General features: G+C 36.4%; 2 protein-coding genes across 3 annotated transcripts in view; one reads left to right on the top strand and one right to left on the bottom strand.

Annotated features, from left to right (window-relative positions):
- The first annotated feature begins 1725 nt into the window (after positions 1-1725).
- SLC24A5 (solute carrier family 24 member 5) lies at positions 1726-22266 on the top strand. Its single transcript, XM_065940025.1, has 9 exons — positions 1726-1936; positions 2861-3040; positions 13572-13655; positions 13747-13850; positions 14698-14798; positions 16590-16873; positions 19273-19479; positions 21360-21461; positions 21942-22266. The coding sequence occupies exons 1-9, from the start codon at positions 1816-1818 to the stop codon at positions 22262-22264; spliced, it is 1506 nt and encodes a 501-aa protein (XP_065796097.1). The 5' UTR covers positions 1726-1815; the 3' UTR covers positions 22265-22266.
- Positions 22267-22375: 109 nt separating this feature from the next.
- MYEF2 (myelin expression factor 2) overlaps positions 22376-25043 on the bottom strand; it is a 34012-nt gene continuing 31344 nt past the window's right edge. For both annotated transcript variants that reach the window (XM_065940023.1, XM_065940024.1), the window contains one exon: positions 22376-23005. In XM_065940023.1, the coding sequence (XP_065796095.1) occupies positions 22842-23005 (164 nt within the window). In that variant the 3' untranslated portion in view covers positions 22376-22841. The remainder of the gene's footprint in view (positions 23006-25043) is intronic.

The raw sequence follows: 25043 nt of genomic DNA, 5'->3' as shown, positions 1-25043 counted from the left end.
CCCTGTCCATCACCAACTCCCGGAGTTTACTCAAACTCATGTCCATCGAGTTGGTGATGCCATTCAGCCATCTCATCCTCTGTAGTCCCCTTCTCCTCCTGCCCCCAATCCCTCTCAGCATCACGGTCTTTTCCAGTGAGTCAACTCTTCGCATGAGGTGGCCAAAGTATTGGAGTTTCAGCTTCAGCAACAGTCCTTCCAATGAACACCCAGGACTCATGTCCTTTAGGATGGACTGGTTGGATCTCCTTGCAGTCCAAGGGACTCTCAAGAGTCTTCTCCAAAACCACAGTTCAAAAGCATCAATTTTTCAATGCATTCATTTATGTAATCCTCACACAACCCAAATAGAGGGGACTATAACCTTCCTGTTTTACAGAGAATGGAACAGAAGAGCAGAGAGGTTAATAGCGTGCCCAAGGTCACATAGCTAGTAAGTAGCAATGCTAGGATTCAAACCAAGAGGTCTGGCTCCAGAGCCTGTGCTGTTTGCTACATGTTACCACACTGCCAGAAGTTCTTAACATTCCAGCAAGCCCAGTAAATGCTTGTGTAGGGAGGATAGTAGTTTATATTTGAACCCTTACTGGCTTGTCCAGTTTGCATTTTCAAGCCTTTGGCACAGAGCACAGAGCACAGCTAATCAATGATCAAATATGATTCATCCACTATGACTCTTACTAGTTCTTGAGGCTGCCCACTTCTCTGCTCCCCACTGTTGTTGCTCTGGTTCAAGTCACCATCGTTTCTCCAGTAGATTATTGTAGGAGCCGCCTCATGTCTTCCCTGTGTGGAGCCCTAACTGGAGAGAGAATGAAAGGCCCCAAAACAACAATATAAAAGGGTATAAACTTAAACAAAGAACACAGACACCAGCTCCAACAACTTCTAGAAGGGCTGGAGAAGCCCAGGTTGGATGCATGAGACAAGTGCTCCGGCCTGGTGCACTGGGAAGACCCACAGGGATCGGGTAGAGAGGGGGGTGGGAGGGGGGATCAGGATGGGGAATACATGTAACTCCATGGCTGATTCATGTCAATGTATGACAAAACCCACTACAATATTGTAAAGTAATTAGCCTCCAACTAATAAAAATAAATGAAAAAAAAAAAAATAGAAGCGCTGGAGAGAGAGATGGAAGCACTTGTAAACTCAGGTCCTTGGAAATCTGGAGAAAGCCTAAAGCAGGAGTGGAGACGTGGACGTGAACAGACTTATGGACACAGAGCAGGAAGGAGAGGGTAGGACAAATTGAGAAAGTAGCATTGCCATATATACACTATCATATTCAAAATAGATGGCTAGTGGGAAGCTACTATATAACACAGGGAGCCCAGCCTGGGGCTCTGTGATGACCTAGAGGGGTGGGATGGAAGTGGGGAGGGAGGTTCAACAGGGAAGGGGGATATATATATATATATATATATATAATTATGACTAATTTGCCTTGGTGTATGGCAGACACCAGCACAATCTGTAAAGCAATTATCCTCAATTTTTAAAAAAAAGTAGCAAAGCCACTATGAAGACAAAGAATAAAATCAGTCCGTAAAGAACGAGCTGCCTGGATCTGCCCTCAGGAACCATGGGCCAGGGGACTGGCCCCCTCCTCCCCACCTCTGCCAGCCTCTCCGAGGCTGACGGCTGCTGATCAGAGTAGCTTGACTGACTCCAGTAACCCTCCCTCACGCACTGGCCTTGTGTGATGTGCCCTGGGCAGGGCATGGGGCAGGAAAGAGGCTCCTCACATGATCCAGCTTAATCCTCCTTTTCTCCCTTCCCGAGGCTGCACGCTGCAGAAAGATTGCTACTGGAATGCAGATCAAAGGGGGCCCACGGTGGGCAAGACGGGCCCTGCTCCTCGGCCTCCTCTGGGCTACTGCACACTTGCCTCCCCCAGGGGCCTCCCTGGCTCGGCGTCTCCCAAGGTCTACAGGTAGGTGGACACTGGGGTCAGCCACCCCTGCTGCTGCCACCACACACAAATAAACAAAAAGAGGGGAATTCTCACTTGACTCACTTTTGCTTATGCTTGCGGCTGTATTTGCTCTGAATTTTAGCATTTGGTGGGGCTTCCCAGGTGGTGCAGTGGTAAAGAATCCAGAGACGCGAATTTGATTTGATTCCTGGGTAGGAAAGATCCCCTGGCGTAGGAAATGTCAACCCGCTCCAATATTCTTGCCTGAAAAATTCCTTGGACAGAGGAGCCTGGCGGGCTATAGTCCATGAAGGCACAGAGTCAGACACAACTGAGCATTTAGATTATTTTAGCATTTGGTAGGATATCAAACACTTTCAGTTCTTCAGGTAGGTTCTTGAAAATGGCTCTGAAATAACCCACAGACATCATGAAACAGAAGAGTCTTCAGATTTTATTGCTGGAGACTTCATCACGGAAAAAGGAATCTTTCATCCTAGAAATTCTCTCTGCAACAATGAATGATTCTCTGTAGGCCTTGAGATTTGTGGACAGCTTGGGCTCTGAAATGGGAAAATGAGATCGCACAGATATTAGACATTTTTATCTTCAGATATATAGTTTCTAATTGAGGAGGAAAAGGGGTTCAGAATTCCCTTTTAGAGTTGAAGCAGACCAGGAAAATCGATTTCATTATTTCTTCTTTTAAATTCATCCACTATCTTTATTTTATTAAAACACTTCTTTTGGGTCCCAAAGACTAATATTTTTAAGGGTCTATAATTATATCTTAGTCAAAAGAGATTTATACGTTTTCACCAGAGTTCTTAAAATGCCACCCAGAAACCCCACACTTATTATTTTCTTAGGGAATTTCTCTTTATGGGCTTGGAATGCGTGACTCCAATATCCTTCAGATTTTCACCTCCTTTTCCTTACCAGGAAATAGCACCCAGTGTGTTATATCCCCATCATCGGAGTTTCCTGAGGGGTTTTTCACGAAACAGGAACGTGCAGATGGAGGTATCATAATCTACTTCCTAATTATCCTTTACATGTTCATGGCTGTGTCGATTGTCTGCAATGAGTACTTTCTACCGTCCTTGGAAATCATCAGTGAATGTAAGTAGCTGGAAATCTCTGCTATAACTTCCCAGAATAGTGATGCCACACACATATATACCTGTGTTTGGAGAAGCTCAGTAACAATCCTGTCCATCTTACCTGGCTGCAGGACACTACCATCTGTGTTGCAGCGACCTGTACCGTGAGGAACTGGCCTGACTGTGGCTTTTCTTGGTAGCTCATGTGCAGCAGGGTATCTTTAATGGGTATAAAGCAACTATCATACCAACTGCGTCTAAAAACTGCCAGTCTGTCTGCTGTATTGTCTAGCTGTTAGTAAACTGTTTCAAGTTTTATACACATGCACTTGGTGTATACTCCTAATACACTGGGCTCCTAATACTTGCCATCAAATACTTCAATTTTAAAATAAATTTTTTACTCTGAAATCTCTATAACTTTTTAGAAATGGTAGATGATAAACAAATGCCTTTAAGGACCACCCTCCTACCTCTTCCTTTCCCAGTCTCCTATAAGGAGGGAAAGGAAACTAATTCATGTTAATGAACCAACAAATATATAAATAAGTCTTGCATCTTATGTAAAGTGACCTCAGGGATTAGGTAATTAAAAATTAAGCTCAGTTATTGGTTTCTGGGAAATAAGATCTGCCAAGCCCTTTAATTCTGTCTCTACAATCATGTGTATCACCCAGCATTCTGAGCATAGACCTTACATGGGTGCACTGGTTCCTAAAATCAGGATACAGTGATGTATTATGGTAACTAAGCAAAAGTGCCAGCATTTCCAGGCTCTATCTCCTGTTTAATTAGTTTAACTGGTTGAGCATGCTCACTTCAGAGAAGGTCGAAGTCCAGGATTAGATTTCCCACTGCATACTCCCAGGATTGCACAGAAATAGCATGCCTCCTCCCCACCACCACACAGACACACACTGCTAGCGTTTCTTCACAGAGGGAAAGAGCATGAATGTAAACTCTCCTTTTTCCCCTTTTCCCATGGCCCCACCCCCCACCCCTGCTGAAATGCAAGTCATTTTCTCTCTTTTCTCTCTTGTTAGTGCAGTATAGCAATATCCTTAGGACTTAAAATAGGATGTGGCAACAGTAGAGTCACTCAACACTTATTTCTCTAATTCAAAATATTTATAGAACAGGTCAGTGTAATTTTATTATAATTATTATATAATTTATACATACAGTTTTACTTTGATATATTTGACATGGACATTTCTTTAGTAGAAATTAACATAATATTTTACTTAGACTGATGAAATGCAAGAAAAATAGAAGAAAAAGCATAAACTTTCCTACATTACTATCACCCAGAGATCCCCACAGTCATCATTTGGTATATTTCCTTTTAGTCTTTTAGATCTTGCTACAAATACAGTCTGAGACTGTTTCTTTTTCCTAAGATACTATTTTATTGTGTACATTTCCCCATATTACTAAATAGCCTTCAAAAACACGGTTTTTAATGGTAGCACAATACTTCCTGCTTCTGTAAATGATTTCAGCACCAAACACTGGTTTTTATACAGAATGAGCACTCAGTAGAAATTTATCACAATTTTTAAAATTATTAGTTTTATTAGAAATTTGATTTTTAAATTTTTTGCCCTATATAATGCTCATACTTGTATCAAATCTTTGCAAACTTCTCTGACCATTTCCTGACAAAGATGCAGAGCCATGCATATTTTAAGCTTTATTTTATACATTGCCAAAAACATTTTACAAAAAGTGTGCCAACAAAAACCTCCACAATATATGGTAGCTTCCATTCCAGAAAACCATGAATAATATCATTTTAAATGTCTTTGTTAATTGCTTTAAAATAGTTTATTTTATAAAATTTGCATTATCTTATTATTTGTGACATTAAACATTTTATATAGGTACTGAAATTCATGCTTTTGTCCTTGTGTTTTTTTTTGCCCATGTTCTAATTAGGGGAGTACTTGTCTTTTACTTACTGATTTCCAGGATTTTTTTCTAATATAAATTTCTAACATAATTTTCATATCATATGCTTTTTATGGTTTGTTTGGTTTTGTATTTTGTGTGTTTATTGCACTGAAGTGTACATAGGTAAATTTATAAATATTTTCCTTTATTATTCTTCTTTTGGTTTTATACCTAGAAATACCTTTTATCCCTAGGTTGGAAAAAATTTCATCTTCTCTTCTACTGATAGTTTTTTCTTTTCTTAACATTTATTTATTTATGTTGAATATTTTTATTTTTTCAACTAAGAATTTATTTTCTTATAGGATACACTGCTATTTTTACCAAAAGTTGATCCATTTTCTATACCTTCAACTCTATATTCTAATGATCTATTCATGTTTGTACCAATACCACACTTTTCATTAGAAAAACTAAATCATATTAATTATATAAAACTAAGAAATTTAAAATTCAAGGTACTATCTCTCTACTTAGAATCTTTCTTTTTCTGGAAAATAATAAATCCCCCCCTCCCCCCTTTTTTTGCTTTCTTGACTGAAAGAATAAATCCATCAAGAATTGTTTTTTAATAAAAACCTGTCTTGGGAGTAGTAAATAAATAAATAACTTTTCTAGCCCTGCAGAAGAAACTACTGTATTAAAATTTAGATTGATACTTCAAAATAATCTTCTCTAAGTAACTTCATGAAACATCTATAATAATGACTTCCACCATGCCACTTGTGGAATTACCTTGGAACATCATCAGCAAACATGCATTTCTCAAGTGAATTGCCTTTTGCTCTGAAATATAACACAGTAGCTATTATGGATGTGTGACTGATGGATGCCTATGCCACTGCCAAATCTTCAGGTGCTAAGAATTGATCCCTGTCTTGAGTATTGAAAATACTGGCAACAAAATGAGACAGAAATAGTGCTAGCTTGATTCATTTTTAAATGTCTATAAATTAATTGTCTCATTTCTCTTTTCAAGGTCTTAGCATGGTCTTGTCCAAATTAGGACATCAGCAATAAAAAACAGCTTCTCTGGAATTTGTTTACATCCATAGAAACTAGCCTCAGAAAGTCTGTAAATGCTTTACAATTCCCCATAGTTCTTTGATAAGCATGAGTTATAACAGTCCCACCCAACTAATAAGTATTAATATTATCCTCAAAATAATTTACTGAGCATTATACATGTACTGGAATGTTATTAACTACTTATGTGTTTATTGTAGTTATTTTTCATAAATATTTATAGAAGACCAAGCATTGTTCTAAATTAAATATATAAGGTTTTAGTTCTTCAAAAAACACTATAAAGTAGGGACTATTAGATTGGTTTTACTAATGAAAAAACTGGGGCTGAAAGAATATATAATTTCTCAAGACTACACAGGGCTTCCCAGATGGCACAGTGGTAAAGAATCTGCCTGCCAATGCAAGAGACACAAGAGATGCAGGTTTAATCCCTGAGTCAGGAAGATCCTTTGGAGAAGGAAATGGCAACCCATTCCAGTATTCCTGCCTGGAAAATTCTATAGATAGAGGAGCCTGGTGAGTTGTAGTTCATGGGGTCACAGAGAGTTGGACATGACTGAACACACACACACACACACACACACACACACACACACACAGAGCCAGTACACAGGAGAGCCCTGGTCTCTTTAATGTCAAAACCCAAGAATGTTTTCAATTGCTATATAATTTTACACATCCTTATTTGAGATTAGCTGTCATAATATGGTTGTTTCAGAAGAACTGTTCTATTTAAATAATTTTAAATGTATTTTCCACCCAAGGGCACCGAAAATTTTGATTAAAAAATATATCAAATAGTCGTTGTAACTACAGAGGACATATACTACAAAATAATGAGAATCTACTGAGTCACTTTAAAACATTAGCAACCTACTGGGGGTTGTAAATTAATGTTATAAATGGTTACCCACAATAATTAATATGAGAAATAAGTATTTTGTTTACAATGTGCATGGAATTATAGCATTGTACTGTGGAACCAAATCATCACATTTGATTCAATGACATTCTGTGGAGTACACGTCTGAATTGGCCGGCCCCTGGCCCACCCCAGCCCCATCGTCCCATGATCCACTCTTGCAATCACTGACAGCGGTTCATTTGGTTATTAGCACAAGGTGCTTCAGCACAGTGAACTCTAGAAGTGGCTGGGACTGCAGTCTCCTTGCTGATACTCTGGTCAGGCCCAGCTTAGACACATGAGTGCTTTCTCTGTCTGTAGCTATGCACGTTGGTTCTATATACATTGGTTTGTCAATTATCTCTAGAACCACTACCACATGGGGCTCCCAGTAAGGATCTTTCTCTTTCTTGCTCTACTCATGATCATTACAGTTATACAACCTCTCCTTCACACCTCAACACTAGGAAAGCAAGCACACACAAACCCTGAGACATTTTGTTGTCATCTTAACCAAGTAGATCCAATATGAGACAATGCTGCTGCTTATACCACCTTCCTTTAATCCTATCTTCTCTTATTCATTAAGTTCTAAAGGAAAGGAGGTTAAAGATGAATCTTTGAACACATTTGTGTATAATAGAAACTATATTAACTTACAGCCCATAGTAGGATGATTACCTTTCATCTTTATAAGCAGTTCATTTTTAGAAACACAAAAGTTCAGCAGAAAGCCAAAACAAGTCCTTTACATATCATTTTAATATGTAATGGGGATCTCCTAGAGTTATTTAATCCCTGTTTAGGGTACCTTTCTTTAACTTTTCTTAGGCTAACTACAGAGAAAAACTGAGAACCCCTAGTGATTGGTCGGTCACTTGATACTGCCTAAAGTCCACAATGAGCTAGTTATGAAACTTTTCATCTTATACGGTACACTAATATGCTTTTCAGTTGATACTCTAATCCCTCCACCATGTTGATCCTTTGAAGTGTAACATTTCTTAAGTGAAAATGATCTTAATAAGGTTTTGGGAAACATACTTAAATAAAATATTCACTTTTTATTAAAAATCCTTTTTATTCATTCTGCTTTGAACTAATATTTGTCCATGTTCTATTTTATGTTTCAGAAACAGACAATAAGAAAGAAATACAAGTTTTAATTCCAGGTAGAATTGATTCTAAATTGATAAAATTGAAAGGGAGTCAAATAATTCTGTGAGTATGGCATTTGGATAGCCGACAGTTTCAGGGGATTGTTTGATTCTTAATCCTCATGAAATTTACAGAGGCAAAGCCTTCCCCAAGAACAAAGAATCTGAGAAGAGTGCTTCCTCCCAGCCACACAGGCACCCATTCTCCTCTTAAAGAGTATTTTCATCCTCTTTGCTTTTCTTTTTCCTCTGATCTAAACTAATCTGAATTTAAAATATAAATAAATATATTGTGGTTACCTTGGATTGCATCTAAATTTACCTTAGGTACACAGAGATAAATAAGTGTCAAGTGGTCTGGATATTACCAAAATGCTATTGCAGAGACAGGCAATAATAGTAATAATAAAGCTATGCATTAAATCTCTTCACTTACCTACATGGATAACAGAAAGAGCAGTTTTTTCAACTCAAAAAGATCTAAGTGCCCATCCCATCTCTGCAACTACTACCTATGTGACCTTGAGTAAGTTATGGAGACAAAACTCAGGTAATTGTGAGGTTTGGAGACAAAAAGTCTTGCATATGGCTTTATATGATTGACTTACAGCAAGTGGAAACTAATTAATGTTATAGCTGTTAGATTAGGGTATGGGGGAGTCCTTTTTCAGTGGAATCGGGCTTTTCAAAGCATTATACAGGGTTTCAGAATTTGTTCCATTATGGCTCAGGCAAGATATGAGATGATAACTATAAAGTACTCAAAATGTTTTTATTTACTATTAGAAGTATTACAGAGCATATAGATGGAATTGTGCATGGAGAGGCTAGGCATTTATTCCAGTGATGCTGACTTTACTCAAAATATTCCTAGAAATAATATTTGAAATTAATGTCAGAACCAATTTTGCAAATCATAAAAAACACTGGTTTGCTGTCACACTTCATTTTGAACCCTAAGTAGAATTACTCAGCATGACTACCCACCATAGTCACTAGAATTGGGTCTGAATGACTTTTAATTGCTTCCAAAACTCAAATCCATTCACAAAGCATAAAAATTTGCTATCACTGAGGACTTTATAAAATTGTGCCAGAAGACACCAAATTGCTTATAGCCTAGTCTTATAACTCTGTTAAATGTACATGTGAAAAGAACTGAAAATACATTTTAAAAAGGTAGCAGTGGTTAAAATACAATGGTAAAAGTATAAATGATGCTGCCTCCCATCTGTTTTCTCCTCTATCTTCTAAATTTTCAGTTAACATAGGGGTTTTTAATTATAAAAGGAATTTATCTAACAATAAGAGGTGGTCCAGAGGTATAAGGCACAGAATTCATATTTTATACTTTTTTTAAATTGATAAAATTGACGATACTTTAAAGATTTGTATATTCCAACCCTCATACAGATGGCAAAATACAAGCCTTGTCTGAATGACTTACCTAAATTCTCACATTAAGGTATTGGCAGGGCCAGAAGCCAAGTTTCCACTTTAGTTTAAAACTCTTTTTCTATATTATAGTTCCAGAAAAAGATTTGCAAAGATGGTTATAAACTTTGCAGCATGGTATCAGAAAAGAGAACACGCTCAAGAAAAAGTCTGTTGAGTTTTAGTAATCAGTTCATTATCATAAAGTTGCACTTTATATAACCAATGTAATATCTAAACCTATAAAGAAAACTCACCTTGAACATTTCTACTATATCTTCAAGGAAATATGATTAGTCCTTTAGAGTAATAGGGGGAAAAAAGTAATAGCTCTGGGTGGGGGGGGAACAGAACAATTTATCTTTAATAATAAACTATAACAGAAAGAAATGCTACCCAAAGGTCAGTGAAGACAAAGCCAGTCAATTCTAAAGTTCAAAGGTATAAACCATCCTACAAAATATGCTTAGAACTTTAAGATATAACTTGTTAAAATATCTTGGAAGTTTCATACATCCATGTAGAGAGCTCTTCTTTTCATAACTCGAATAGAGCCCAGTGAATAGCAACAAGCTTTACTGTTATTGCCTTTTGAGAGAGAAAGTGTTCAGAAGGGTCACTTTTTCTCTCTCTAGATTGAATTTTTCTAATGAAGCATTCTTCAGCCAGCATTAGACGACGATCAGCCAATCACTCTTCAGCTGACCCAGGTTTAGACAATTTAAGATATTTTGTTCTTTTTTCAATTTCCTCCATGTATTAGTTAACCCTGATTTCATTCAAGAATTCATGGTAATATCACTAAATTTATATTCTCTGGAATATGCTAGAAAACTTCTTAATTATTACTAACTCCCACTAGCTATTTTTCCCCTTAGAAAAGAATACAATGGAGGAAGTTATGTACCAGTGCCACGAGGAAGGGAAGAAAATGACTCAACCACCTCCTATCTTACAATTGCCTCAGTGCCTTTCTGATACTTTCTGTGGTGAAACAGAAATAGCACTGGACTTAGGTATAGCTCAGTCGGTAAAGAATCTGCCTGCAATGCGGGAGACCTGGGTTCCATGGGAAGATCCCCTGGTGAAGGGAAAGGTTACCCACTCCAGTATCCTGGTCTGGAGAATTCCATTGCCTGAATAGTCCATGGGTCCCAAAGAGTGGGACACGACTGAGTGACTTTCACTTTCATGTTTCATGTTTAGAATCAATAGACTTGGGGTTTATGTCCAAGCTCCTCACATTTAAGACCCTTACTTTCCATGTAACTTTAAGTCACTTAACCTTCTGGATATCTGTTTTTTATATGTGAAATGGAAATACCACAACTCATATCTAAGAACTTCCCTGGTGGCTCAGATGGTAAAGAATCTGCCTGCAATGCAAGAGACCTGGGTTTGAGCCGAGTCGAGAAGATCCCCTGGAGAAGAGAATGGCTGCCCACTTCAGTATTCCTGCCTGGAGAATTTCATGGACAGAGAAGCCTGGCAGGCTACAGTCCATGGGGCCACAAAGAGTAGGACACAACTGAGCAACTAACACTCATTTCTGAGAATAGCTGAGATGATTAAATTATGTATAAGAAAGTGAATTGCATGTCATGAATATAAGATATTATTTAATTCATAGATAAAATCTTTAAGAAGTTAATAGAACAATATGCTTCATCTTTTCTAAGTTTTATGACCAACTGGACCTACTATGTATCAGAGTTGTAGTAAGAGTATAAATACTGTATATATAGGCAAAATCATTCTAACCAGTTAAAGAAATGCTATGAAATGTAACTTACAAAAATTACTTCTGTTCCTTCATTAGTCACCACAAGTAGCATTCATCAAGCAACATGACCAAAGACAAATAGGATAGAGAACTTGGGATTTGGTAATTTCAACTATCCTGAGAGGATTTTTCCCAATGGAGGATTAACAGGTAGCAAAATAGTTCTGACTAGAGCTGGTTGGACCACTGAGACCAGATAGCCTCATGGGGATAAAAAAGATGACTGTGGCTGGTATCACCAGGAGGCAACACTGTAGATGTCTTTCCAAAAGTGAAAGTGAAAGTCACTCAGTCATGTCCAACTCTTTGTGAGCCCATGGACTACACAGTTCATGGAATTCTCCAGGTCAAAATACTCGAGTGGGTAGCCATTCCCTTCAGGGAATCTTCCCAACCCAGGGATCAAACCCAGGTCTCCTGCATTGCAGGCAGATTCTTTAACAGCTGAGCCACCAAGGAAGCCCAAGAATACTGGAGTGGGTAGCCTATCCCTTCTCCAGCAGATCTTCCTGACCCAGGAATTGAACCGGGGTTTCCTGCCTTGTAGGCGAATTCTTCACCAGCTGAGCTACCAGGAAAGCCCATCTTTCCAAGCACTTCCCATATTTTTCACAACAAAAGCCCAAGTGCTTGCTAGGATCCACAAGGCTTTATATGATCTGGCCATCTATCACCTTTGACTTCATCATCTACAGCTCTCCTTCACACTTTATTCCAGACACTCTGGCCTTTGTTTCTTGAACACATAGGCTAGCGTCTACCTCAAAACCTTTGCACGCACTCCAGCTTCCTATATTACTCCCAGGTCTATGTGTGGCTACTCCCTCACTTTGTTAGCATCTCGGTGAAATCCTTCCTGGTTACCCAATCTAAAATTACAATCTTTCCTCCATGACATTTTATATCCCTCCTGACTTTTGAGCTTCCCTGGTGGCTCAGATGGTAAAGCATCTGCCTACAATGCGGGAGACCTGGGTTCAATCCCTGGGTTGGGAAGATCTCCTGGAGAAGAAAAATGGCAACCCACTCCAGTATTCTTGCCTGGAAAATCCCATGGATGGAGGAACCTGGTAGGCTACAGTCCATGGGGTCCCAAAGAGTTGGACACGACTGAGCAACTTCATACCTAACTTTTGCTCCTTCTAACACAATATATATTTTTTCTTGTCTGTTTGCTCTCACTGGAATTAAATTCCCGAAGAAGAGAAATGTTTGTCTGTTTTGTGACTGCCACATTCCTATCACATAAAAAAAGCATCTGGTACAGTAGGTGGTCAATAAATACAACAAATAGATAAACAATAGTCAGGTGTTCCAGTTATCAATGGTTTTTTATGAAATCACCCCAAAACTAGGAGCTTAAAAGAACAATCATTTCAGACTTCTCATAGTTTTAAGGGTTTACTGGCCTCAGCTGGATGGTTCTTGCTTGAGGTCTTTCATGCAGTGATAGAAGAAAGGACTAAAATTATCCGAAAGCTCCCTCCTTCGCACGTCTGGTGCTGGGATGGGAGGATTCAAAACTGAGGGGCTGAGACAGCAGGGGTTCCTCAGGCATCTCTACGTGGGCTCTTCACAAGGTCTTTCCTATAGGGCAGCCAGGGTTTTTATGTGGTAGCTTAGGGCTCTGAAGCAAATGTCCCTAGAGAGAGAACCATTAGAAAGCTTTTTCACCTTTTATGTCCTAACTTCAGGCATATAGTTCTGCCATACTTTCAGCAGTCACAAAGGCTCATCTAGGCTCATACATAAACTCCATCTTGTATCTTGTTTTAGTTTGTTTGACAGGGAATGGACAGGTTCTGGAAAACCATATGGGCAGAAATACTGTAGCTATTTTTTATAAAATTCAACCTGCTACGCCACCAACAAAAAAAGAAATCAGTAATATCAAAGGCAGATATCTCAGTAGAGAAGTAGAACTTGAGGTGGATTGGAGAGTAAGCAACAGGTAAGAATAAGGAAGTACTGACTACAGGTGACAGGGACTCAACCAAGCACACCAGAGTTTGAGGGTCTGGAAAGACTGTCAAAAATCAGTAATATATTAAACAATAAACTTGACAAAGGATTGCTATCAATGGCTTGGAAACCTGAATTTTCCTTCTAATTTTAACTTTCTGATATAGGGTAAATAATGCCTAGAAGGCTGCCTCTATTGGCTGTTTTCCAATTGAAGTTAGTATCAATGGCTTTCTATGAAAATGTAGCTTTGATATCTATTTAGTTATGAGAACATGCGCTCTCATTTGTCACTTGCCAAGCATAATATAATTTCATTTGTCTTCAGCCTTTGGACTGTCCCAGGATGTTGCAGGTGCAACTTTTATGGCAGCCGGTAGTTCAGCTCCTGAATTAGTTACTGCTTTTCTAGGTAAATACTGCTCCTTATATTTTTTTTGCTCAATTGGTGTGATTTGATCTTCTCCAAGTCAACACTAACTTAGCTGCTGTCTGGCTCATAGGTGTATTTGTCACAAAGGGCGATATTGGCATTAGCACCATTCTTGGATCTGCAATCTATAACCTCCTTGGTATCTGTGCAGCCTGTGGTTTACTATCTAATGTGGTATGTAAGAAAACTTTATTCAACAAAATATGTTGTCTTGACAAATTATAAGAACTGCTTACTGTCAAACCACAACATGAATCAATCATAGGTATACAAATACCCCCTCCCTTTTGAACCTCCCTCTCCATCCCACCCCTCTAGGTTGATACAGAGCCCCTGTTTGTGTTTCCTGAGCCATACAGCAAATTCCCGTTGGCTATCTATTTTACATATGTTAATATGTTTCCATGTTACTTTCTCCTTACATCTCACCCTCTCCTCCCCTCTCCCCATGTCAATAAGTCTATTCTCCATGTCTGTTTCTCCACTGCTGCCCTGCAAATAAATTCTTCAGTACCATTTTTCTAGATTCTGTATATACACGTTAGTATACAATATTTATCTTTCTGGCTTACTTCACTCTGTATAATAGGCTCTAGGTTCATCCACAGAAACAATAGAAAACAACAGAATTTGACAGAGTTTGACAGAAAAGCACAAAATTCTGTAAAGCAATTATCCTTCAATTAAAAAGTAAATAAATTCATTAAAAAAAAGACAAAGAAAAAAAGAATTGTTTATAGTCTGGAACAAACAAGGCACTAGGAATGTGTTCAATTAAGTTTATTAATCAGTAGAAAAACAACATGTATTCAATTTTAAGTTAACCCACAAATACCTCTTGGTCAAATTTATGAAAATCAGACTAGGTTTAGAAACACAATTTTTCTTAAAATTCCTTTCTCTAAAAGCAATATGCAAAAGATAACAATGTTTAACTACAAATATACAAATAATTTTAGTATTACACTAAGCAAGTACTTGAAGAAGTTAACAGTGTAATGGAAACTAATTATTTTTACAGGTTTCAACGCTATCATGTTGGCCCCTATTCAGAGACTGTGCGGCATATGCTATCAGTATAGCAGCACTTCTTGCCATAATATTTGACAACCAAGTTTACTGGTAAGCTTGAAACAATCATTACTCTTATGTAAAACAATTACAGAGAATATCTTTATAAAATTCTGGTTTAGTAACTTTTTCTTCAGAAATGTTGTTTCTTTCACTTCTCAATCATCTACCACGTCCATGCATTTTTCCCGTAGATCTCTGAGCTAACCTCCTCATCACAGTTGCTGGTTGGGCTGTTCTCCCTTTCCAATTTTTCAGTCAAATCAGTCTTCCTTTTTGTCTAACCAGTAGATGTAACCATCCTTCTTTCTCCCCATTGACTACCTTATCATAAATTTTCCCAACTTTTGACATCTGTTAAAGCCCCAACTGGTGGCTTTTTCATCTATTGGGTTGTTTACCTTTCCTCAGTTAGAAGCGGCCATGATCACACAATTAGAGAGCTGACAAAGAAATAAACAAAGCCCCTTTAAATTCCTCCAACTTTTCCCCTCATGTTCATTTAGTAAGAGAACTATAGCCCTCTTCCTCTAAAAATTAAAAATGTTTTAAGTTTCAAGACTAAAAACTATTTGTTTTATTTATAATCTCCCCATGCCTTGTCGTTCTAAGAAAACAGAAACAGTCACTTTTTCAGTTAACACGTACCAGGTATTTGTCAGCTGTTAATCACTATGACATGAGTCTGAACAGATGAATAAATGTAACACACACACAGACTGCACACTGCCTGATGGTGGAAGTCAATGGCACCCTCTGGGATACTAGTTTGGCAGTGCTGCTCTAATACCTGCTATCAAGAAACTTCAGACCTAGCAGGGAGTAAATTTTCAAAGTGAATCTTCCTGAAATCTAGTCTGTCTCCCAAGGAAAGACTGTTGGTTACAACAGAAGTGCTTCTGGGATTTAGCAGTTGTCTGCAAGGGGACAATGACTAGGGGAGTATCCAAGCTAATGCTCCTTTCATTAGGGAAATCAAGAACTCTGTGCTTTCAAGCTATAGCAGTGATTCACTAGCTATAAAATAAAAGGTAAATGCAAAGTTCAAATATGATGGTATCAGATAATCAAAATTCTAAATAGCAAACCAGAGTATAGGAAAACGGTGCAAGCCAAACTCATTTACATTAAAATCATCAAAAAACCTCAGTATAGCAAATTGAAAAGCTTCAGCCAAAGTCTAACATATTCTGATTTAGCACAGAATTCCTATACCAGAACAACTGAAATGAAGGGATACTATATTCTTTTAACTGTTATCTTCTTTCAATGAACTGAGGGGGAGAAGCCCCATCACTATTCATTACTTTCACTTTCATTTTGAAAATCTGTAATTACTATTATTTTCAAATAGGGCTTCCCAGGTGGCTCAGAGGGTAAAGAATCTGCCTGTGGTGTGGGAGACTCAGGATTGATCCCTGGGTTGGGAAAATCCCCTGGAGAAGGGGATGGCTACCCACTCCAGTATTCTGGAGAATTCCATGGGCAGAGGAGCCTGGCAGGGTACATTCCATTGGGTCGCAAAGATTTGGACACGACTAAGCGACTAACACCATTGTCAAAGAACTTTCTATGCCTGCTATTTGGAAGGATTCTACAAATTAAGAATGAGTTTGTAATCCTTGTTTTTAAAATACAAAAAGGACAGTGTCGAACTTTCATCAATAAGTCTTTAATAATGTTGTAACCAAATCTGGACACATCTACAAAATCAAAATGTTTCTAGAATATTTCTGTTCTATTGCTTCATTAGAAAATTAAGCAGATACTGCCCCAAAACTACTAACTCTAAAATAACTTTCACTTTAAATTGAAAACCACACAAATCTCTCTAATTTATAGGTATGAAGGAACTTTACTGCTTTTGATATACGGATTATATGTTGTGGTGCTGTGTTTTGACATTAAAATTAATCAGTATATTATAAAGAAATGCAGTCCCTGCTGTACCTGTCTTGCCAAAGCAATAGAAGACAGAAGTGAACAACAGCCACTGATGGGATGGGAAGATGAGGATCAACCATTCATCCGTAGGCAATCAAGAACTGACAGCGGAATATTTCATGAAGATTCTGGCTACTCCCAACTTTCATTAAGTTTACATGGTCTTAGTCAGGTTTGTGAAGGTAATAACCACATCATGGCCACTATTAAGTCTATTACTAGCAAAACTTAATTTCATTTCAATTCAGCAAGTACTATACTATTTAAAAAAAATACTATGGCAATTTAGAGATGATCAAGAGGCAGACCTATCCTTAAAGAAGTTTCCAATATTACAGAAAAAAACCAAAATAGCTAAATATGAACATTTAAATACTTAAAGAAATAAAGCATAAACACAGTTCCTAAATGGGACAGATGGTAAAAAAAATTTGATGAGGATGGTTAGATAGGAAAGATTATCACAGAGACAAACTAAGCCTTGTAGAAAAGTAAGATTTTAACAACTTGATTTATGGTAATAGCTACTAAAGTTTTATCAGACTTCATGTGTCATAAGTAAATGATGCAGAGCTAAGAGTAAGCAGCATTCCATGGACTGACCAAGAAATAACATGGGGAAAAGGCCTGTCAAGTACTAACACAACTGGAGGACTGAATGTGCAGAATAGAAGCAGAAGGTGGAAAGGAAGGAATACAACAGATTCCTAAAGGCTACATTAACAGCGTCTGCAGGTTTGCAGAGAAATTACCAGAACTGAAATACGATATAAAAAGACATGGCTACTAAACCAAGTGATGTGTTTAACAGATGCTTAGACAAGGTAAAGGCAGAGGGAATACAAGAAAACAGATGTGAGACAGTGCAGAGGAAGCATCACCAAAACCAGGCAACTGAAGGGCTACATGGGAGTAGAGATAATTTTGAGCCTTTTGATCATGCCAAAGTAAGAAACTGAGAATACCACTTACAAAAACTAGGAATTTAGGAAGAAGAGCTGGTGTGAAGAAAAAGTAGGAAGGAGACAGTTGAATTTTAAACATGTGAAGCAGTAGCAAAACATGTAAATAAGTGTTTGTAGTATGTGTGCTAAGTCGCTTCAGTCGTGTCTGACTCTTTGAGACCTGATGGACTGTAGCCCACCAGACTCCTCTGCCCATGGGATTCTCCAGGCAAAAATACTGGAATGGGTTTCCATGCCCTCCTCCTCCAAAATCCCCTGGGGAAAAGAATGACCTACCCACTGCAGTATTCTTGCCTGGAGAATCCCATGGACAGAAGAGCCTATCAGGGCTACAGTTCATGAGATCTCAAAAGAGTCAGACACTACTGAACAACTAACATGTTTAGTATATAGGAAGTCAAATTCAGCTACAGCCAGAAATACAAATTTAGGGATTTTTTTTTTAAATAAAGTGGTTTAAGAAACAGATTCTGCATTTTACTTAGTACATTAGACAGGAAACTTAGTAATTTATTACCTGAAAAAATTAAAACATGAATTTTCCCCTTACAAAAATTATAGTTTGTCATCTTTCAGGCACAAGAAGTACACATTTCTAAGTTAAATTTTATAACAAGAAACTAAAAAAAACAGTGCAAACATTTTTTATTACAATAAAATTATATCTGTTACTTTCTGGCCCACTGGCTGCAATGTGGCCAAAAAAAAAAGAAAAAAAAATTATAAGTTATTTTATTAGTATTAGTTGTAATGTGACCTAATATATGGGCATAGCATTGGACTGGCCAAAAAGTTTGTTCAATTTTTTCCATAAGATGGTATGGAAAAAACGTCCAAACTTTTTGGCCAACCCAATATTTCATAAATGCCATACAAATTTTAAACAATCTAAAGTGAAGTCTCCTTTTTATCTAATAGATTATTATTGACTTCTTCCACCAAGTTAATAGAACAAATTGAATTTAAAAAACATACTCAAGTTTTATAAGTTACACTGTAGATTCAATACTACTTCCAATTTTCTTAAGGTTCTAAGAATTGTGGTGAATTTTGTTTAGTAAATTAATGAAAGAAAATGATGAAATAAGCCCCGTAAAATGACCTATAATGAGAATCAGAAATATTCAACTTAATAAAAAGATTATGCTATAGCTATCTTTTACTCCCTAAGTATACATTTTGTGATACATAGGGCAGGCTAGAGGTATCATCAATACTGGGAAGTGGAGACAACTGGGGTTGCTAAGGGAAGACACCAGGTTAATCCCATAAGCAAAAGTTACTAAAAACCATCCACATTGTAGAAAATCAAGAGATGCTGAACTGATACTTCAGAAACATTATGTTTCTAACACACTTAGTGAATGACCCTAAACACTTTGATGGATTTAAGACCTCAAACCAAGAAATGCTGAGTATCACATTTTACAGTCAGCCCTCAAGTCTCAATTAGCTTCTTTTTGCCAGCAATATCAGTAATGAGATATTCAAATGTTTTAAATAGCCTCTTAAAAACTGATACAGCTAATTTATTTCAATATAGCTTCTTAAATGGACATTTCTAACTTAATTGGCCATTTGAGAAAACTCAGAATCGTTTAATTTTTCCTTAACAGATCCGCCAAGTGTTTTCAACATGCCTGAAGCAGACTTAAAAAGAATTTTTTGGGTACTATCCCTTCCCATTATTATACTACTTTTTCTAACCACACCAGATTGTAGAAGAAAGTTTTGGAGAAAGTATTTTGTGATAACATTTTTTATGTCAGCACTGTGGATATCTGCATTTACATATATCCTGGTCTGGATGGTCACAATAACTGGTATGTATAATATCTTAAGAGCACAATTTAAAAATAATCAGTTGTATATAAGTACAGCATGTATTCACTAAGTATAGTCAAGTTAAAGAGAAAATTTGTTTTTCAGCAAAGACTAAAAATAAAGATTAGTGCTATTTACAAAAAGATTAAATATTAATATACCAACAAGCTCACTCAGGTTTTGTGAGGTGTATACATGTCAGCTCTATGGTCACTATTACACAGCGCAGGGGTACAAGTCAAAGGAACATGTTATAAATGATATCAAATTCACAGAATTTCTGTTTTGTTAATAATTAAATCACATTGCATGGGTCCACAAGATAGTCCTTATACTGAATCCCATTCCATAATTTAACACATAGCAAGGTGCCAGTGTTCTGAGAAAACAATGGGTATTCACTGTTCAACTGGATTACATTTTGTTTTTTAATATGGCAATACAAACGTACTACAAAATGAATAAAAAGGGTATAAAATAAAGTCTCATTTTAGTTTCTACTACTTTCATGATTAAGATTTAACCATAACTGCCTGACCATAAGCAGCTCTAGTCCCAAAGAACTCCTAGTTCAGAAGGAAAAACTGAATATAAACAATGTACAAAAAAAAAAAAAAAATCAGGAATTTCTCCCAAAAAGTTTAACCTGAATGGACTTAATCAGAGGTGAGCAAACCACCATCTGTGTACCCAAATCACTGAGTCTCCTGTTTTTGTGAGTTAAGTTTTACTGAACAGTCATGACCATCCATTTATATATTATCCATGAATGCTTTCACATTATACTGGCAGAGCTGAATAACTGCAACAGATTGTATAGCCTACAAAACCTAAAAAAATTACTATCTCACCCTTTCAAAAAAAAGTTTCCTGACCTTTGACTTTTCTCAAATTAATGTGACTTAGAATAGTATGCTATTCTAAGAATATTTCTTTTTTTTATGCATAATATGGAAAAATCCAATAGCCTGTATATTAAAGCTCTCCATAAATGTTCTCAGCCAGATCATATTTGACATTAGGAAAGCAAGAAAAGAACAAAATCAAGTACTAGATCACAAAACAGTCCCCAAGATGATAAATGTTAGTGTTATTTATGTACATATGAACTCTGGCGAACCAGTAACAAATTAACAACCAATTACAGTTCCAATAGCAATATATAAGCATGCAATAAATATGCTACTTGAAGTTTTTTTTAATTAACATTTTAAGAAAAAAAGAATTGTAAAGCAAGTTTTCAATTACAATATTAAGAGCAGTTGCATTCTAGTTCTGTTTCCCAAAATGGATACATCTATGAAAAATGATGAACTGCCATCTGATTTAACAGAAGTATTAAACCAGGACCACAAAGTTAGAAAGACTCAAGTAGAAGCCTAGTCTGTTTTCCTCAGATTTACGATTTCCCAAAGGAAACACCTAAACTAAGGTATATCACTAAAGTAGAACTTTAAGAATGCATACCATGTTAACACATTTACAGCCTAAAAATAGCTATAAATAATTTGCTTAAATCTGACCTCTTTAGGAAATGTTTTTAAAAAGGAAAAGAGAAAATGACCAATCTTACTGGCATATTTTAAGCAACAGCCTTGATAACAGTGGAAATCCAAAACTTCTATAAGCATACCAGATAGGGAAATTATTCCTTGGTAGAATTTTGTGTATTAAATATCACCACCTGTCATGAAAAATCTGTGCTACCTTGGTTACCAATTCACCAATATTATTAAAATATTTTGCTACCTAAAATCTAAGTACATATTGGTTCTGAAATCTAAATATGTCTATTTTCTTTTTCAGGAAAGAAATATCTGCAGAGAACAGTTAGTGAATCTATAAGATTTGTAATATGTAATACCTATGTTTGTTACAGGGGAAACATTAGAAATTCCAGATACAGTAATGGGTCTTACTTTATTAGCAGCAGGAACAAGCATACCAGACACGATTGCCAGTGTGATGGTTGCAAGAAAAGGTAAGAACTAGGTCCCTCAAGCTGCAATGCCCATTCTTAAAAGCCTGACTGAAATACACTAAGCAAAGATACCTTTAAAATATTTCCTCAGTAACATACTTTGAAGAAAAAAGAACTCAAGAGGACGCATTTACTATTTAATAGCAGATTAACTTCACTAAATCTAATCCCCTAAATAATATTCACCTGAAATGTGAATTAAATCATAATTAACCTTGTTAGAATGAAAAGCAACAAGTAATCTATATACCTTATTGAAAAATGGTTTAATAAATAAGGATAATTATTATTAGATAAATAAATGTTAAGACTTTAAATATTAACCCCCTAAAATTTAAAAATACAAATTCAGTAAGACTTTTGCTCTAATACAACAATTTCCCAAAACAAACAGAAAAGGTATCCAGTGTTTTTTCTTATGAAGCTTATTAATAAAATACAGTATTGGTATGCACATTTAACAACATGCTTTTTTTGCAGGCAAAGGAGATATGGCTATGTCTAACATCGTGGGATCCAATGTCTTTGATATGTTATGCCTAGGTGTTCCATGGTTTATTAAAACTGCATTTATAAATGCATCTGCTCCTATAGAAGTGAACAGTAGAGGACTAACTTACATAACCATCTTTCTCAACATTTCAATTGTTTTCCTTTTCTTAGCAGTTCACCTCAATGGCTGGAAACTAGACAGAAAGTTGGGAGTAGTCTGTCTGTTACTGTACTTGGGGCTTACAACATTATCAGTTCTATATGAACTTGGAATTATTGGGAACAATAAAATAAGGGGCTGTGGTGATTAATGTTAACAGTGTTATGTGGAAAGTGTGAATGATGGGGAAGAGCAAAGAAGAAAAACTCCATTTCTTCATTTAACTCAAATAAAAAATATTCTGAACTTCAGGATCTAAAACTTACTTACAGTAATTTTTTAATCAACAAAAGTAATTTAAAGTCAACCAAAATCATATCCTAATTTGTCTGAGCCCTTTCTTTTCAAGGACAATTACATATATTAAACAGAAGTTTGGAAAAAGCCATCTATGCTTTACCTTACAATAAGTTGAAAAAAACTGGGGACACTTTTAACAAACAAATCCCACTATGCAGAACTGAAAATAACAAAAAAATGGCTTACTTCATTAAAACTAGTATAACCATTCATTTAAACTGAATGACCAGACTTGCTGTCTTAAAAACCCAAACTTGAGATTAACAGAAATCACAGTATATTTAACACTATACTGTTAAAAACTGGTGGGAAGTTTTAGAAGTTCATTTTTACAACTTTTTGTAAGCAAGACAGTATTACTTAAAAAATGACGTTTACTAGGAGATTCAGCAAAACAGATATAAGAATGTTCCAACCGTGGTTTCAAATTATGCATTACGATCCAAGCGAACGTCAATTTCTCTGCCACTGATTTTTATGCCATTCATTATTCTGCAGGCTTTTTCAGCTGATTCTGGGGAGTCAAATCTGACCGTTCCACAGCCTTTTGACTTTCCATTCTCCATTTTTATTTCTGCAAACATTACATGACCTGTAAAAGAAAAATTATAGAATTACCTGTCAGTTTAAACAGGTTCCATTTCAGTATACAGTTTGAAATTTCTCATAGCCTATGAAGTGACAAGTAACATGGCTAAAAACATTAATGATTTTAAAATAGCACATCATATAAGTATTACTCTTATCATTTAATATTCTGTATATAATGCAATTCATATGCAGTAATAAATAAAGGCTATAATATACAAAATTGAAATAAAAATAAATTTGCTTAGGGTTTAATATTTTATTAAAATGAAAAAGTTTAATGTAAATCTTTATTTCTAAAGTGAATTTTATAGCAAAATAAGGTAAGCTAGCACAAAACAATACCTAGTTACCATGTCTAATAACAAACACAAATCCAAACAAAATTATTTTTTGAAAATTTCTTGTTTTATACTCAATCCCCTAATCTCTTTTCTTTCTCTTTTACCCTCCATATCACTGTTTTATCCCTGAAAACAGTAACCACCACCCAGGAATTTAATTTTTACCAGGTCCACAAAGGGCTTCACTAATTCTGTTTTCAACCACAGTGCAAAGTCATTTACTCAATATCTTAATTTGAACTCTACATGTAAGAGTAGCACCAAGTATTTATGGAAACAGACATGGAAGTGATACTATAGATTTAAATCAATAAAGGTAGAAAACACTGATGATGACAAGAGCACAAAGACAGACCTTAGAGAGAAACTTTCAGAAGGAGGAAGAAAACCAGACAATGGTTCTGTTTAGAGTTAATATCATTACTGACTCTATACAGACTGGTATTTGAAATAAATGCATATCATTTATAAAAATATATGGCCATAAAAATCCATCATCCAAACCAGAAACTTGAGAGTAAAAGGGAGAGATACTAATAAGTACACACAGGTAGCAGACGTAAACACTGACACTATCCGCAGGCAAACAGGGATGTATGATGACCCAGTTCACACAGATTTAGATCATGAGGTGTGTAACTACTTACCATAATGTTTCCCTCCCTTTGAATATGTAGTTGCCAGACCACTATGAGCTAACTTTAGTCTGGCAATAAAATCAAAGAGCCAGACATATTTAGTTCTATAAAGGGGAAAAAAAAAAAGGAAAAGGGAGGAAGGTAAAAGAAAAGGGCTTATCAAAAAATTGCATAAGCCCTTTCCACGTGATGGGATGAATTTTTAATCTGAGTGCATGAGTAAGATTTTTTTCATGTTTAAAGTTTGATCTGAATGATTTGTACAACATCCTGGACTAGTTTTTACTTTTGTTTATTCATCCATCACCACCTTGCCCCATTACTGCATTTTTTTTAAAACCGATAGTTACTCATCTACTTAATGCAAATTAAATGGTTCAAGTTTTATTAATTATTCATTATATCACACTGAGCCAAAACCATGACCTGTAACCCAGGTTAGGCAGTCTTTAACTGTGTTCTAAAAGTTATCTGTTGTTTAGTCGCTAAGTCACATCTGACTCTTTGTGATCCCATTGACCATAGCCCACCCAGTTCCTCTGTCCATGGTTTTGCCAGGCAATTATCCTGGAGTGGGTTGCCATTTCCTTCTTCAGGGGATCTTCCTGACCCAGGGATTGAACTCCTGGTTCTCAACATTGGCAGGAGGATTCTTTACCGCTGAGCCACCAGGGAAGGCCCTTCTAAAAGTTCCAAAACAGACTAATTTCCAGAGAAATTATATTACAATGGTTAAAGTTGATCCAAACAATTTTTTACCTACAACTGGTAAAAATCAAACCACCGCTGTGCACCCTTAGTAGGAATGTAAATTGTTGTTGCCACTATAGAAAACAATATGGAGATTCTCCAAGAAATTAAAAACAGTAATACTATATGATATGACCCAGCAATTCTACTCCTGGGTATTTATCCAAAGAAAACAAAAACACTAAGAAAGGTAATATGCACCCCTTTGTTCATGGCAGCATTATTTACAACAGCCAAGATACAGAAACAAACTAAAAACTCCATAAAAAAAGAATGAAATCTTGCCATTTGCAACAGCATGGATGGACCT

This window comes from Muntiacus reevesi, chromosome 7 (assembly GCF_963930625.1).
Source record: "Muntiacus reevesi chromosome 7, mMunRee1.1, whole genome shotgun sequence".
Taxonomy (NCBI): domain Eukaryota; kingdom Metazoa; phylum Chordata; class Mammalia; order Artiodactyla; family Cervidae; genus Muntiacus; species Muntiacus reevesi.
This window is presented reverse-complemented; position numbering and strand designations above follow the sequence as displayed.

Coding starts and splice junctions, on each gene's coding strand:
- SLC24A5 (XM_065940025.1), top strand. CDS start 1,816: ATGCAGATCAAAGGGGGCCCACGGTGGGCAAGACGGGCCCTGCTCCTC. Junction 19,480..21,359: donor CTGGATGGTCACAATAACTG/GTATGTATAATA, acceptor TGTTTGTTACAG/GGGAAACATTAGAAATTCCA. Junction 21,462..21,941: donor TGTGATGGTTGCAAGAAAAG/GTAAGAACTAGG, acceptor CTTTTTTTGCAG/GCAAAGGAGATATGGCTATG.